General features: G+C 43.0%; 1 protein-coding gene across 1 annotated transcript in view; it reads left to right on the forward strand.

Moving 5' to 3' along the window:
• The window catches only part of SPON1 (spondin 1), a 508,583-nt gene that overhangs the window by 410,643 nt on the left and 80,905 nt on the right, over positions 1-17,035 (forward strand). The window contains exon 7 of the mRNA XM_084828189.1: positions 7,678-7,742. Within this exon, the coding sequence (XP_084684315.1) occupies positions 7,678-7,742 (65 nt within the window). The remainder of the gene's footprint in view (positions 1-7,677; positions 7,743-17,035) is intronic.

The raw sequence follows: 17,035 nt of genomic DNA on the forward strand, positions 1-17,035 counted from the left end.
CCGGCCGCGAACTTCAAAAGAAAAGTAAAAAAAAAAAGCCCTGTGATAGGCTACGTAATGATTTACGTAGCCTATCACGGCTAGATCTGCAAAATCAGCCATGATAGGCTACGTAAATCATTATGTAGCCTATCACAGGGGCGTGTTTTTTTTAACTTTTCTTGTAATGGCGGCGGCGGCAGCCGGTCGAAAGACCAGCTGCCGCCCCCGCCCCTGACGAAGACCTGCCGAACCGCCGCCAGGAGGGACATTCATGAAAGGTAAGTCCCATCCGGGGGGGGCGGGGGGCAGAGAATTTCTCCCCGAACAACCTTTGGAGGACCAAATGCCAACACACTCGGCCCCCCGAAGTTTCGGGGAAAAATTCTCCCCCATCCCTAATCAATATACGGATGACACGCAGCTCTACCTCTCGTTCAAATCTTCACCAAGGTTGGCCATTTGGTTTAGACTACTGTAATGCGCTGCATGTGGGGTTACCCTTGAAAACGGTTCAGAAGCTGCAGCTGGTTCAGAACATGGCAGCTTGCCTGATTAAAGGCAGCTGCTGGTGAGATCACATCACTCCAGTGCTGAAGCAGTTGCACTGGTTACCAGTTGTTTTCTAGGCCAAATTCAAGGTGTTGGTTTTCACCTTTAAAACCCTATATGGTTCTGGCCCAGCCTATCTTAAGGAGCACCTCCAGCAACACCAGACAGGCCATTTAACAAGATCAGCCTTGGATGGCCTTCTCTCTGTCCCATCAGCCAGGACAGCTAGACTGGTGGGGATGAGGGAGAGGGCCTTCTCTGTGGTGGCCCCCACTCTGTGGAACTCCCTCCCTAGGCAACTTCACCATGCCCCCTCTTTAATGAGCTTCTGCCACGCATTAAAAACGTGGTTGTTCAGGCCGACATTTGGGGTGGGTTAGGGTATTTTTAGAAATATGATGTTTTTAGTGTAGAATTTTATTGTTTTAAATGGTTTCTATTACATCGCCCAGAGTGGCTGGGTGACCAGCCAGATGGGCGATTAATACAATAAACAAACAAACAAACAAGTAAGTAAGTAAGTAAATAAAATTGTGGCAATTTTGTTGACTTATGCATGTCTCCAGCTATTGGAAACTTGCACTATATGACTCAGTTTCTTTGCCCACAGTTATATCCCATTTCAGTCAAAAGGAAAACAAGACATTTTTGTTGTATCTGCAATAGCACTACTGGTAATGTTCAGATGCTGAGGTACATTGCCCATGTTCAAAAGGAGACATGATGATAACTCAAGGAAGCTGTTGCTAGCTGGCATAGTGGTAACAGCCCTCTTGTTTACTCAGGGGAAGGGGCTCAAAATTAATTTATTTTGGAGTATTCAAAAGTGGGAGTTCTTCCATTTAGCAAGTGTGAACCTGATAGGATTGTGCCCTTAAAATTTTAGACTGCCTTTAAGTATGCAACCCTTTACTAGACATGGAGCTAAAAATCCTGGGAAAAGAAGAAGGGCTTCACCTGGCTCTAAAAAGACCACAACACAGGTGCCAGGCAAACCTCTCTAGGGACATCATTTCCTAAACTGGGGACCACCACCAAAAAGGCTCACTTTCTAATAACCACACACCTAATCGCATTTGTAGAGATGGGGGACAAATGTGTTCAGTTCACATTTTAATATGAATTTACCTAATTTCTCTGTTTCAACCACGTTGTGAAATGAAACTCAACTATCCTTCAAAATTTGCACCCCTAAATTTTGTGATAGAGTTCTCCAGTAAAAACATCTGTGCAAAAATATGTATATTATTGGGAAAACATTAAAAAATGCATTACATTAGGAATATGGGTTGCAAAAAAATGAGTATATTAGGCAAAAATGCATAGAAAAAAATGCATGGATTAGAAGAAATGTGTACAAAGATCCTTAGGAATTTTCATGTATATTCGAAGTTTGGGATGAACTGAACTTAAGACTGGAGAAATGTCAAAGTTCAAGATGAACCAAACTTCAGATTCTCAAAATGAGAAATGGAGAGAAACCAAAATTGAAAGATTTGTGCATCTCTACTCATTTGGCAGGAGGCGCCTGGTACAGGTATCACCATTGCAGGCTAGGAAGAGCTTTAGCAAAAGCGTCTCGAAGGTAGACTAAGGTAGCAATCCTATGCATGTTTAGAAAGAAAAATGCATACAATTCCCAGCATTTCCCAGCAGGGCTAGCTGAGGAATGCTAGGAGCTGTAGGACTTTTTCTGTCTAAACACGCATAGGATTGTGTCTTGATATCCTTATGCAGTTATGAAAACATGAGATGTTCATCTATGTGCAGACTAGGAGCTTTATGCCCAATCCATTAGTTATGTTCTAGGCTGTAAAATCAGATGCAGAGGTCTCAGAACCATTTTTTCTGCAGTAGTTGCCTCTGTGACTTTGAACGACTCAGTGAGCTTAACTAGATTCCTACATCAAGCAGGGGGTTGGACTCAGTGGTCTTATAGGCCCCTTCCAACCCTACTGTTCTATGATTCTATGTTCAGTGGTTCTGTTAGGGTGGGACCTTGGGCCAAAGTCCAGAGTCCCACAGCCCAGAGAATGGCAGATGATATGGGCATTAGGGCAGTAGAAACATACTTCATGTTATTCCTACAGCCATGATGGTGCTCTATTTTAACTAGTGAGATGAAATCAGGGTTGGCAAATAGTTTTGTTGTTGTTCTAACATATCAGGAATGTAGAAGCAATTGTAAATCATGCAGTGGTGGTGGGGAGGGGAGGGGGAAGAGAAAAGGTGTGTGCTTCACAACATGGCCACATAGAGTGGGGGTGAGGGTCCCACTCATTAAAGTCCAGGGTCTAAAATTACCTAGCTGCACCACTAACTATGTTTATGATACTTGTAATATAGGGAACATAGCATCCTTCTTAGGAATGGTGAGTTAATGAATTCATTAGGGTGATCAGAAAAACTCAGTCATTAGGTGCAGTCCAAATACCATATGAGAGCAGTGAAAGAGGCAAGAGCTGAACACACCATTCTTTTCCTCATGAGTGATGGAACAGACTGGCTGATTGCACTGCGTTTTGCCATTAGTTCAGGTGAACAGAGTCTAATAATGATTTTCATTAGAAGCTGCTCCAAACCCTACGTAAACACAGTCTTATTTATTTGTTTATTTATTACATTTATATCCCATCTTTAAAGAACCCAAGGCGGCTTACACAATCCTCCTCCTCCATTTTATCCTCACAACAACCACCCTGTAAGGTGGGTTGGGCTGAGAGTCTGTGACTGGCCCAAAGTCACCCAGTGAGCTTCCATGTCTGAGTGGGGACTAGAACCCGGATCTCCCGACTCCTAGTCCAACACTCTCGCCACTAGTCCATCATTATGCAGGTTGCCTGTTATAAAATTAAGCAATAAAGCCATCCTGTTTCATAGAAACATAACTTTCCAACACTGGGCCAGACACAGATCGTGCAAAAAAAATAATTAATTAATTAATTAATTAAAGGCCCAATTAGACTTGTGCAGCACAAGTGGGGACAGTGAAGGAGGGATGTTTTCCCCTGTGCATATCCACCTGACATCCTGGCACACTGGCATGTGGGCACAGCCAAGAGCAGCGCATTCTTCTCCAGCTCAGATGGTAATTAATCTGAACCAGAGAAGAACATAAGAAGAGCCCTGCTGGATCAGACCAAAGGTCCACCCAGTCCCGCATTCTGTTCATACAGTGGCCAAGCAGCTGCCCACAGGAAACCCACAAGGAGGACATGAGTGCAAGAGCACCCTCCCACCTATATTCCTCAGCAACCAGTGTACATAGGCTCACCGCCTCTGGCACTGGACAGAGCACAGAGCCATCAGGACTAGTAGCCATTGATAGCATTTAATAGCCTTTTCCTCCAGGAATTTGTCCAACATTTGTCCAAAACTCCATTTGAGTTTTAAAGCCATCCAAACTGGTGGCCATCACTACATCTTGTCGTAGCAATTCTATATTTAACTGCACTGTATGAAGAATATATTAGGGCTTGAAAAGCATGGTTCTTGTTTGAGTTGGGCCTTTTAGGAGCCCATGCAGTTCATCCCCACACCTGGCTCAGGAGACCTTCACTGGCATTCCCACTACTTGGACATTAGGACCTTGCTTTACATGTGGCTTTATCACTTATCCAGGGACAGGACTCTTTGAAGCAAGCTGATTATTCGGATATTCTCTATTAGCATTCCTGATTGCAGAAGTCGCTGTAATTCAGATGGTATTCTAAGTTGTGCAGAGCCAGATTCTCACCAGACTGGGATAAAATGTCAAACCATCATTAATTTTGCTACGCTGGCTTTTCCTTTCCTTTTCCTTTCTTTTTTTCTCATTCTAATTTGCCCCAGCTGGGAAGTTGTCTGGCCCCTTGCCTGTCTTAATCAAAACAGCATATTAACTCTTCATTAAAAATTAATTATTTCAAGCTGGTGTCTTAGGTTGAGGAGAGCAACTCCTGAATACCCAGAGAAGCTGAGGATGTTTCGTGAGCTGCCAGTGTGGCACAGTTCCTCCCCCACCCCCTTGGTGAAAAGAGGGTGAGGAAAGTCATGAGAATTGCAAAAGCAGCCTGTGAAAATTGATTTCCCTAAGATGGGGCATATGTGGATTAGAGCAGGCCTGAGGTATTACAGTCATTTCCGTCAAGGGGGGGGGGGTGGCAAAATTATCACTAACCTGAAAGGACAGCTCCGTTGGAGCTGCCAATTATGTGTAATGTATGGTGTAGGTTTTTAGTTTAATTGGGGAATAGTCTTCTCTTTTAAGGCTGCAGAAATCATGGGAGTGACTTGTGAACTTCATATTCCTTTACACAATTTACTGGGAAAGGATCCTGTGGTGGGTGCAAGGAGGGAAAGTCTTAGAAAATAGAAACACTTGATGGATGTTTCTGCTCACCAGGGTCTTGTTAAAACCCATCTCCTGGTTTTGTTTGAGGTTTATTACACTACATATAATTTCAGAATTGCTGATACAGGAATTCTTATAATCTCCAGGAAAAGAAAAAAACAAACCCCACACACTGCCTTTATTCTCTCCTCAGCCTCACACAGGTGTGATATATTCTCATTTCTTTTATGAGATTGAGTCAGATGGCAAGGAACAGTGAAATCACTCTCTGTTCTTGTATTTAAGAGAAGCAGCGATGTGTCTATTATTTATTATGTTTTCATAACAATGCACCCTGGCAAACAGAAAGCATCCTTCATGCTGTTTGCAGTTCTGCTGGCAAAAGTAATAATATTGGCCCATGTCTGATTGCTACCACAAATCTCTGAAACTCTCTGGATAATTTCTCCCCCTCCCTGTCCCTCTCTCTGTGTGTCTCTTTCCCTCTTTCCCTCCCTCTCTCTCTCTCTCTCTCACACACACACACACACACACACACACACACACTTACTTTGAAAACACAGCCCAGCAGCTTTATGGTCTGATGTCCTGCAGTCATGCCAACCCAAAGTGTAGAGCAGGGGTGTTGAACCTCTTTGAGCCCAAGGCTTGAATTCCATTTCAGAGAAGCTCTCAGGGACAGCATTCCAGTGGGGGAGGAGCCAAAGACAAAAGGGGTGGGGCCAAAATAAGAGCATGCTTTACCTTAACACTCTTACTGTCAGTAACTAAGGATTAGGAGACACATCACAACCTCTTAGATTGGGGCGGGGGACCGTGCAAAAGCTAGAAAGCCAACACATGATGGGGGATCAGGGGAAAGGGGTGGGGCAGGGAAGGGGGGTAGCTTTGCGAAAAGGAGGGTAAGGGGAGACATGATAGAGGTGTACAGAATAATGCATGGTGTGGAGAATGTGGATAGGGAGACATTGTTCTCCCTCTCTCCAAATACTAGAACCCTGGATATCCCATGAAGCTGATTGGAGGGAGATTCAGGACAGATAAAAGTCCTTCTTCACACAGTGCATAGTTAAACTATGGAATTCGCTACCACAGGATGTAGCGACAGCCACCAATTTGGATGGCTTTAAAAGGGGGTTAGACAAATTCCTGGAGGAGGAGGCTATTAAATGTTATCAGTGGCTACTAGTCCTGATGGCTATGTGCTACTTCCAGTACCAGAGGCAATGGTCCTATGTACACCAGTTGCTGGAATGGGGGGGGGAGTGCTGTTGGGTCCTCCTGGTTGACAGCTGGTTGGCCACAGTGTGAACAGAAAGCTGGACTAGATGGACCCTTGGTCTGATTAAGCAAGGCTCTTCTTATGTTCTTATGGGGTGTGACCATCTGGGGAACTCTAGAGGGCTGGATTGGGACCCTAGGCAGGCCAGATTTGGCCCCTGGGCCTGAGGTTCTGCATCCCCGGCATAGAGATTATAGGAGTACCTTGCTACCTCCACCGTGCTGCCCCAGCACCCAGCCCCTGCTGCAGCCGTTGTAGTCTGAGCATGCACAAGCAGCAGGGGCTGGGGACTCCTATTTCAGTGGGGCAGTCAATCCACTCTGGGTTTCAGTCAGAACCAGCCAGAACTCTAAAGGAGCTATTCAAGGTGCTGAACCCCATCCGCCAAATGGGGACAGCACCTTGGATAGCTCTGACTCTGAATGCAACCCAGAGCAGATTCTTTGCCCCATACAGAAGAAAATGAAACTGACAAATCTGTGCATCTCTAATCCTTAGCACCCTGATTACTTCATTTTTTATAGGCATGGGGAACAGGCAGCAGTGTAATAACGGGGAAATTTCCTCATCATTGCATTTCTGTAGCCTTCATATGCAATGTAGATTGTAATCTGTGTCTCTTCTGGGCTACACTTTGGAGCTCATGGATTAACCATTTAAACAGATCCCATTTAGGGGTGTATGAGAAATTCATTTCTGTTCATTTTTGACCAGAATTTACCAAGTTCTCACCTTCTGGAACCAAGCAGAGACTCTAACACAATCTGTAGTAGAACTCCATATATTTCTCAGCTTGTGATGAGATCCACAGAACAAAAAAAAATGTGTTTGAAAAATGTGTATATTTGAAAATGGACATGAAAAAGTGCATACTTTTGAAAAATGCGCACAAACATGCTTTAATCAATGGTAGAAAAGACTGTACATTTTAAAACTGTGCACAGTTGATAAATAATTTCAGGAAATGTGCATGAACATGTGAACAAATTTTCATGCAAAAAGGAAAAAAAAAACACTCATATGGAGATAAGCCAGAATGAGCTTCAAGCTGGAAACCTGACAGGCTCAGGTTTTGCTGTTTCACACATCCCTAATAATATTTATGTGTTGAAAATGCAATTTGATATCGCCTTCACTGTTGGTGAATTGCACCCCTGATCAGAACCAAGCAGGAAGTTTGGATTGTGCTCATGGTAAGATTATCCTTGGAAACGTTTACATGGAAAACCAATTGTAATTCAGAAAGGATGACATTTTGAATTGATCCTGTGATGAGCAGGTATACATGGGGATGTCATCCTGTAAGTAATAAACATTATGTTAGCATCATTCCTCAATGCCACGCAAAGGAGGAAATACACTTCCTGAATAGGAAATGGAATGAGCTAAATCTGCCTTCATGGAAATTATGAGGAGCAATTTGAATTCAAGTGCCTTTTCCACTGGTTACAAATCACTGCAGAGTGTTATTCACCATAATGCTGTCCAAACATCATTTTATTTATTGATGTTTATTGCTTCTCTTTTGCAGAGTGATGAGGTTTTGACTGTCATCAAAGCAAAAGCACAATGGCCTGCCTGGCAACCGCTAAACGTGTAAGTAGGCAGGGAATTAAACTTCCCCAAAGACTGTTTTTCTCACTGACCTCTGATAGAATGCTCTGAACTAGTGCTGTGCTGAATATTTTGATCCTTCCATTTTGGGCAGTTCATGACAGGTGGGGGCGAAACAAAAACACTGGCAAAAGAGGCTGGGGAGGTGAAAATTTTGAATAAGAGGGGGACAGGATTTCCACTTACCTTTTTAATTATAGGAAGTGGCCAAGGGATCATCTTTCTATATCTTCTTTTTTAAAAAATAAAAAAATTAAAAATGCCCCATGCACTTGCAGCAGCAAGAGACACTTTACAAAGAGGCATCTCTAGGTCAGCAGCTCTTCCTGAACTCTTTCTTTCTTGAGGTCTTTGCAAAGAAGCTTTCAGTAGAGAAGTATTCACGAACTCTTGCTGGAATGGAAGCCTCCTGCTGGGATGCAAATCTCTCTGCAAAGAACCCTGTGCTGCTGTGAGCAAGAACATAATTCTTCTAAAGCTCTAATAGCCCTGTTGTTTTTGCTTGCAGTAGCACCAGGTTCTTTGAAAAGAGGCTTCTGCACCCTAGCAGCAATTCCTGAATGCCCATGACAGAGTGTGAGGTCAGATGGTCTCATGGGAGTTTAGGAAGAACTGCCAGGCCGGAGAAGCTTCTCTGTAGAGTCTTGTGCTGCTGTAAGTGCACAGGCCATTTTTAACATAAAAAGAAACAGTAAGACAATCCCTCAGCCACCTCCTACAATAAAAAAGGTAAACAGAAACCCTGCCCCCACCCCACTCCCTAAGGAGAAAGTTATTTGAAATTCTCCCACTCACTGCAAAGGAGGCACACACACAAAATGCCTCTTTTGCAGGGAGAGAAAAAATTCACAAAAACAGGGGGCAGGGTTTAGCACAGCACTTCTCTACATATCTTGCCTTCCAACAAAGTGTATTTCTTTCAAGGAGCAACAGGAAAAAAATGTGCTGATAAATGAGTTTCTTTTTTTGCTTATGCCAACGTGTCTCTTTCCATTTCTCTTTCTAACAATAAATGTTTTGGGGGTGGGGAGGAGTGAATGAGGGGTCCTACTACACCAGGAGCTTGTTTTATTTACCATGCTTTCTCTCTATATATCTCCTTGCAGTGAAGATATATCCGTCCTACAGACTAACAGCCCAATCCTATGCATGGTTGTTCAGAAGTAAGCCCACTAATTCAACAAGCTAGCTTAACAAAGGGAACATTGGGGACTCCAGTTCTGTGAAAGCAGCAGGAAATCTTCAACAGGAAATTCTCAGCATCCTTCCAAAACTCCAATTCCCACTTTTCTTTGGGGGGAATGATGACAGTCATTTTGTGGCATGACAACTTCCATGTCGACAATGTAATCATGTTCTTAGGATATGATCATTTCTGGTAAATATAGCAGTATCAGCATGTGGTCCCCCACCCCCTAAAAATGGTAGTACACCAAACTCCACCCAACAGCTCTGCCTACTGAAGATTTCCTCCCTGGCTCGCCTTGGCTCTATGTCTGCTCCCAAACCATCAGAAACTGGGGCCTAACTGCAGGTGAAACATGACACCTATTATTCAAGATTGTGAAGAACTTAAGCAACATTTAATTCAAACGTGATCATAGCTTTAATTAACAAACCTCAGAGACATATGCCTTGCTTTGCAATTCTCTGTTCCTTCTTCTCTAGTCTTCATTTCCCGTGAAAGCTTCCTTTTCTAAAAAAAATAACAGGCACCCTTTCTAGAATATGACTCTGTGTAGGACACTTAACGGATATTTTCTCCATGCTTGCCTTCAACCCAGACCTACTTCTTTGTTGAACCGAATGTACTATCTTCCAGCACTTTTTCATCTGCTCCCACCACCCTTTCCTCACAGTATGTGCTGCTTTACACTTTATTGCACAGTCTTCCTTTAGTCTCTTGAGATTTGTATGGCTGAATCTTTTGTTCAGAGTTTCCCCCCCAAAAAACTAGCATTTATCATGCTTTCTCATCAACACCCTCAATGTTTCAAGGCTTATGCTTGATTTGGCCAACTCTGTGGTGTGTGTACTTTGGCATTCATGCTCTCAAGGCTTTTGCCTAAACTAAATTGTTCTGTTCGTGCTATGGATCTGTGGAAAATTGCCTTTTCCAAGGCTGTCATCCATGCATCTCTGTAAAACAGGATTTTTATTTTTAAATTAAATCACAACTCCTCGGGTCTTATTTGTTGTTGTTGTTCAGTCGTTAAGTCGTATCCGACTCTTCGTGACCCCATGGACCATAGCACGCCAGGCCTTCCTGTCCTCTGCAATCTCCCGGGGTGTGTTCAAGTTCAGGGTCTTATTTACCAGGATGTTTTTTAGCAGTGAATACTTTTAAAACAATGCATATCTAACCTTTTACTAGCATAGCTATTTAAATGTTTCTTTAAAATGTTAGGTCGTTCTTATGGTTTTAAGATACTTTTGATGCTTATAGAATTACTTATTTCAGTAGTCATGCAATTACATTCTGTCTCATTGCAAACAATATCCAAAAGAAATTATTGAAATATTAGTAATTTAAATTTTCATGCCGAGGTTTACAGACTACTGTTAGGACACATCTGCATATTGCTTATTTGGGGAACTGGAATTGCTCACAAAGCATATGTGAAGCCTGCCATCCTGTCATGCAGGGGGCTTCAGAACCACAATTGCAAATCCAGAATGTGCTCAACCTGCTGTGAATACAACCAACTTTCTCTTTGTGGCACCAGGTTGTCTTGGCAAAATGTAGGTACCTGCCTTTGAAATAAGCATTTTATCATAGCAGTGGTACACTATCATGCCTAAGTGACTAAACAAGCCTTCCCCAAACTGGCGCCCTCCAAATGTTTGGGACTTCAGCTCCCATCAGCACTTGCAAGCATGGCTCATGGTCAGGAATGCTGAGAGTTGTAGTCAAAAGCATCTAGAAGGCACCAGGTTGAGGAACACTATAGTATACAGACTTACATACAAGGTGTGGGAAGTGTCCTGTATCCTGCTTGTGGCTGCTCATCCCATTTTTTGTGTCCAGTGGTTGGATTCAGGTCAGGATCTGCCTCCCGCAAAGGGAAAGGACCTTCCACAAAAGGAAGGGCTGTGCTCATGGAAGATTCCTCTGCCTGATTTTGGGTTCCACCCCTGGCCCCACATACCACAGCCCACCTGCCCCATTGAGCAGGGTCTCCTGACCCTCTGTGTAGCATTTTCAGGGAGTTGGACAGGTTGCTGTGGAAAGGAGGAGTGACGAAGTCCACGTCTGGCAGTGCAGTTGATCCACCATAAATCCTGATCCAACTCTATATGTTTGTTCTGCTAAAATTTCTGTGCAGGATTACATTTCCAAGGATACTTGCTAAGAACAGGAAAGAGAAAGGATGAGGGAGGGGACTGGCTATGTCTGTAGAAAAAGGAGATAATACAATAAAGGTGAGTTTGTGCCTCATGTGTTGTCCTTGTCAAGACAAGCTACAAACCTTTTGGGTGCTCTTTTCTTCTACATCCATTGGCTCTGATCCAGACACCCACAGGAATAAGAAGAGGTTGTATATATGCTGCAGCCATGGATAAACAGAGCATAGGGCAGTATCCAGTGTTAGTCCTACTTAGAGTAGATCCATTAAAATATTAGGACTTAAGTTAGTTATTTCAATGGGTCTACTTTAAGTATGACTAACATTGGATACTACCCATAATGTGCACACTTGATATTTCCTAGGAGAAAGCATGAGATTACACCTTCGTTACCACATTTCTAGAGAAAGTGCTGTTCCTTCACCCCCCCAATACCATGTACCTATAGAAGTCTTGTTTCTGCAGACTTTGCTAGGTCAAGTTGTATTTCAGTGTATGCAGTTGTGCTTCAGCTGTCTAAGAAGTGAAAAACTTCAATGGCTAGGACAATTTCTCCACTCAAGTTTTCCATTTTGTCTTAGTTGATTAAACTATGATTTAGCAATGATTAAAATGTTGCCGCAGGATAAAATAAAATTAGCCCATTATTATGCATAACGTAACAAACTCGTTGTGGCAAGTATGTGTTGCTAATTCTACTGAGTAATGAGTATGTAAATTTCTTAAGAGTAATCACCAAACATTCACCAAGAAACTGATTTGCTAAAGCATGATATTGCACAATATGTAACTATGTCAAAAATGGATCACTATATGTTCAGCAAAATATTACTGCATGGTAATTATGCTGAGATTATGATATGTAAACTATTTCCACCCACTATTGTAGTCTCCAGGGATCATCAAGTTAGACCACGGTTATCATAAGAAATTACTACCTCAATATTTCAGTTTTAAAGGTATCACTGTTAGGAATAAGGAAACATTTTCTCATGTGATGAAATATGACTGATCATTGTTCCAGTAGTTATCATGGAAATGTCAGTATTTCTCTCAAGTTAAAACATGTTGTGGGTGTCTGGAAAGTTAGATTTCTATATGTTGTTTAAAGATTAAGCATTGGCTGCCGTTTAAGTCGCCAATCTAAAAAGGATATTATTCTTGTCACTCCTAATGTTGTTAAGTTTGTTTGCTTTAATTGCAGCAGTACTGTGTTCCTATTGTTAGCTAATCGGGTAGAAGGGAGCAAATATTTTTGCACAACCCAATCTCAGATGAAAAACAGAGAACATCAAATCCTGATGATTACATCTCTCATCTAATAATAGTGTATTATTAATAATAGTGTGATAGTGTACGCACTAATATAACACATACACACTAATAGTACTGTGTGTGTGTGTGTGCATGTATCACACACACACGCACACAATCATGAGGGCCATATTTCAGCATAATAAAACACACTTGTACTTGACATAGATGTGCAAGCCTTGCACAAGCAGTTGTCCAGTATCACATAAAAGTTCTGCAAAACCTAGACTTACTGAAACTCATTTGGCTTCCCTCAACACTCTTCAGTCATTTCACCTGAGGAGAAACTTCCAAGTTTGCTTTAGGCTAAAACTAGTGATGGCCTAGTTGTACAGAGACATTTAGCAGGTTTTATTGAAACTATTTGGCTTTCCCTTAGAACTCCTTGGATGCTTTGCCGGGGGGGGGGGGGATAAATCGACTTCCAATTTCATTTTAGGTTGAAATTTCAATGAAGTGCATAGGAGAACAATTAACTGTGAAAGAGCTGCAGGTGGAACAAACCCTTTGTAATCTGAATGAGCTCTTCAGGGCTGCCTGCCAGCCAGAAAAGACAGCATTGGATGAGAAGAACCATTTATCTGAGTGTTTATATATCAATGCCTTATAAGGTTGAAATGTATAAGCCTGCTTCACCATGCAAATAAGTTCTTTAGGCCACAGCCATAAGCTTTTATTGTAAAATAATAGTCAAACCATAACACCCAAAGATGAGCTACACATGCTAGGCATGGTTGGCATGCCACATTTTGTTGTGGTAAAGTCACCATGAAGTGATTTTGCTATATATTTGTATGATGAATATTTTATTTGAATGTACTCTTAAATTGTGGGAGATGATGATGGGGCAAAGTCTACTGCCAGTAGATTTCCCACAATATGGGAATGCTCTAATATATTTAAGTGGCAAAATCGCCGCTCATATATTCACTCACTTAAGATTCACGTAGACGTAGCACAATTATGTCATGTTTACTATGTCAAGAGGTAATGTGGGTCCTATACTGAATTTCCAGTTGCTTCACTACATACTTTACTTGAGCAGGCTGGTGTTCATAATAATATGGAAACAAGCAATTGGGGCAAGTCCCTTCTTATTCTGTAACTGATGTAGCAGTTTACAGCAGGAAAACAAAATCAGTCTGCCGTAGGACAATGTGGAAAAAGCCAGCCCAAAGGCTTAGAGGAGCTTGCACCAGTTACAGAAAACTGTCAAGAGCTGGTTTATCCTGAAGGATGTGAGTGTGGAATCCAGAGGGCAAAGCAATGTGGTCAGTGCATTTCTTATTTGCACAGCTGCATATCTTCCCCCTTTGGCACCCTAATATGAAAAGAAGATTTTAAGTTAGTAGGTTTCATCTCCGATGTAACACCAAGTTGTCAGCAACAGTTTTTCTTTATAAAATAGAGTCATTTTGATGTCCTCCTGAAAAAGTGTGAGCAAAGGTAAGACGGGATCATCCTCCTTAAAGGTGGGTTGGAATCCAATGAAGCCCTTCTGCTGATGGAACTGCATCCAACAGCAGAAGGGAAAGGGGCAATTTTTCCTCCCCACCGCAATCACCGGCATGCCCTCAAAATCCACTCCAAAGGATTGGGGGGGGGAACCTTTGGAGCAGATTTCGGGGGGCACAGGGGGCTGCAGTGGGGAAGAGAAAGTCCTGTCACAAGAGTGAATCTCCTCTCCCATGACATTGGATTTTGCCCATAGTCCTCTGCTGTCTCAAAAGGCATAAGCCCTGAAAATATTTTAATATGATGTTACTAATATGTGTCAAACACAGGGGGATCTTCTTGTTCTTTATTTGGTGGAACCTGTTCTGAGTGGTACTCTAAATCCTGGATTAACCACATAGCTGGATTAACCTCAGGGCTAAGGGGTCTGTAACCTCAGCCCAACATCTCAGTAGGGTTGTCGGAGAATTTCTCCACGAATCTCCGGGAGGCCAAATGCCAACGCATTCGGGCCCCCGAAATTGGTGGGAAAATTCTCTGACACCTCCCTGCTCCCCCCCGGGATGGGGCTTACCTCGTGTGAATTCCCTCGCGGCAGCGGGTCCCGGCAGTGGTTCAGCGGTGGTGCGGCGGTGGCGCGGCGGCAGCACGGCGGCGGCCGGTCTTCTGACTGGCTGCTGCCGCCGCCATTTCCAAGTCAAGTAAAAAAAAAAAAAACATGATAGGCTACATAAATCTTTATGTAGCCTATCACTTTTTTTTTTACTTTACTTTACTTTTTTCTTTCGCGGCCGGAGAGGCAGGGCGCTCCCCCCTGGCCAGAATTTCGGCAGGGAGGGTTGGGCGCCTCCCCCCCGGCCAGAATTTTGGTGGGGAGGGATGGGGCGCCTCCCCACCTGCCAAGAATTTCAGGGGGAGAAACGGAGCACCTCCCCCCCAAAAAAAACAGCTGCGGGACCAGGTAAGGGACTTTCATCCATCCCTACCAGGGGGCCCACTAGATAGCCAGATTCCCAGCTTTCAAATAAAAAAGAGTAAGTCTCTAGCCCTTGTAAAACTGAAGATATGGTCAACAAATTCAGGTACATTCCAATCATTTTGTGAGAAAATGGACAATTATTTTATCCAATCGTTTCATAAGAAATGACTCTGCTACCATCTTTCAGTGTGTTTACCCAATGAGTGAAGTCTCAGGTATGATCAACATTTGGCCATAGAGATAAGTATAGAATAAAGACTTATATGCAGAAGAGATGTCCTGGTTCATTTTGAACCTTTCCCCCACTCTTTCGTTGTTGTTGTTTTGCTCTACCCTCATGGAATACTTCCAAGAACACATTATTTTTTTTTTCATATGGTTAAACAAGATCACATGTGTATTTCCTGTGTTAGAGCCAGTAGCCTCAATGGAGGAGAGACTCTAGGATATGATGTGCCCCTGTGATCTGGACTATCTACATGAGAAATGCATTCCCACATTAATGGCATGAGGCATGAGACCCAGGCATAGAGGTGCTGTTTGTGGAATGAAAGGTAACTGACAAATCAAGCCAGGGTTTGTATGGTATTATATAATGTGATCTATTTCCTGGGGGGGGGGGATAAAGAAAACCAATACTCATTGCATTGGCAAACATCTTTATTCTCTTTAACAAGACTTTGAACAGTGGCAAAAACAGTTTTAAAGGCTAAAAACAAAACTAAAAAAAACATGTTTTACTTTTAAGCTGTCTATACAATTATTTTTCAGCGCGAACCATGAAAATAACTGATTAAGTAAAATAGCTGATTAAGTAAAATAACTGAATAAGTGAAAATAACCAAATAAGTACAGGATTGCTTTCCAGAGATAGAGTTTGGAGTAGTTACATGTCTCACAGAATTTTTTTTTAAACTATTATTTCAGAGGGAGAAGTATGAACATACATGAATACTTGTAATGGCCAAACAGACCAGTGGCTGAAAATTGTCCACATCTGTTTCTGAAGCAACATGCTGGGAACATCTGAGCCAATATGACAGGCAGCGGTATTCAGCTCTGCTGCTGTCCTTCACTTGCCACTCGGCAACATTTGCAAAAATCCTGAGTAAAATAAACTGACACCTCAATTCCCTGCCCTGTTCACTGTTATTAACAACAGCGGTGGCCCCAACCTGAGGCAGCTGTTTTCATATTCCGAACTATACAAGCCACCTTTGGCCATTCCTAAGGGACTCCAACAGGGAAGCAGCCAGGCTTAATAACCAAACAGCTTGACAGCCATAGCACAAAAATGAAGAGCACTTTCAAAAGTGTCCTTAATTAATCAACACATGTCCAGCTGAGGCAATTAACAGTACCCTCCATGTTGTTCCTGTTACATCTCATACTTTGGCTCAGCAAGAAGCTTTCTTTGCCAACTTTAATTTTTGTTGAGATTGTAACTATCCAGAATCCCGGGGCTTACATGTTTTCCAAATGAAGATGCAAATCCATCTAGAGCCACTTATGATACCAAAACCACTTGACCAGGAAGGACAAAGGCTAATTCTTAAGTTATGTGGTGCAGGTGGAGAAAGGGGATAAGGATACATGTTTCTCCCTCTCCCATTACACTAGAAGATGGCATCATCCCATGAAGCTGATTGGTGGGACAGAAAAAAAGTAAGGATGTTGCAGGTGCCCAGTACAGGGATGGAGTCTGATGGACTCCCCCGCACCCCGCTCGGCCCCCTGGACCCGTGTTCACAGACTGCATGGCACTCAGAGGACCCATCCACAAGCACCGTGCAGTTTGCAAGGGTCCGTCAGCCTGCCCGCTCCTCCCCCCCAAGCCACCGGGTTGGGCATTTCCGGGAAGGGAACGTTGCATAGATTGCAGCCATAAAGGGCGATCTTTGCAACATTACAGGCATGAATGGCCCACTGTTGTGCAAAGTGGCGGCTTGGGGAAGGATCAGGCAGCCCACACTGCTTGTCAGTCACTCACGGAGCTGTCAGGGGGCTCACGTGGCATGGCAAGTGAGCATAGGCAGCAGCTCAGCGAGTGACCAACAGCCCTGGACAGAGGTGAGTCCGTCATCCATCCCCAATAAAAAGAAGTACTTCTTCACACACCACATAGTTAAGCTATGGAATTTGCTACCACAAGATGTAGTGATGGCCACCAATGGTTTTC

Source organism: Heloderma suspectum, chromosome 1, assembly GCF_057233095.1.
Source record: "Heloderma suspectum isolate Gila_16-S chromosome 1, 16-S_ref, whole genome shotgun sequence".
Classification (NCBI taxonomy): Eukaryota; Metazoa; Chordata; class Lepidosauria; order Squamata; family Helodermatidae; genus Heloderma; species Heloderma suspectum.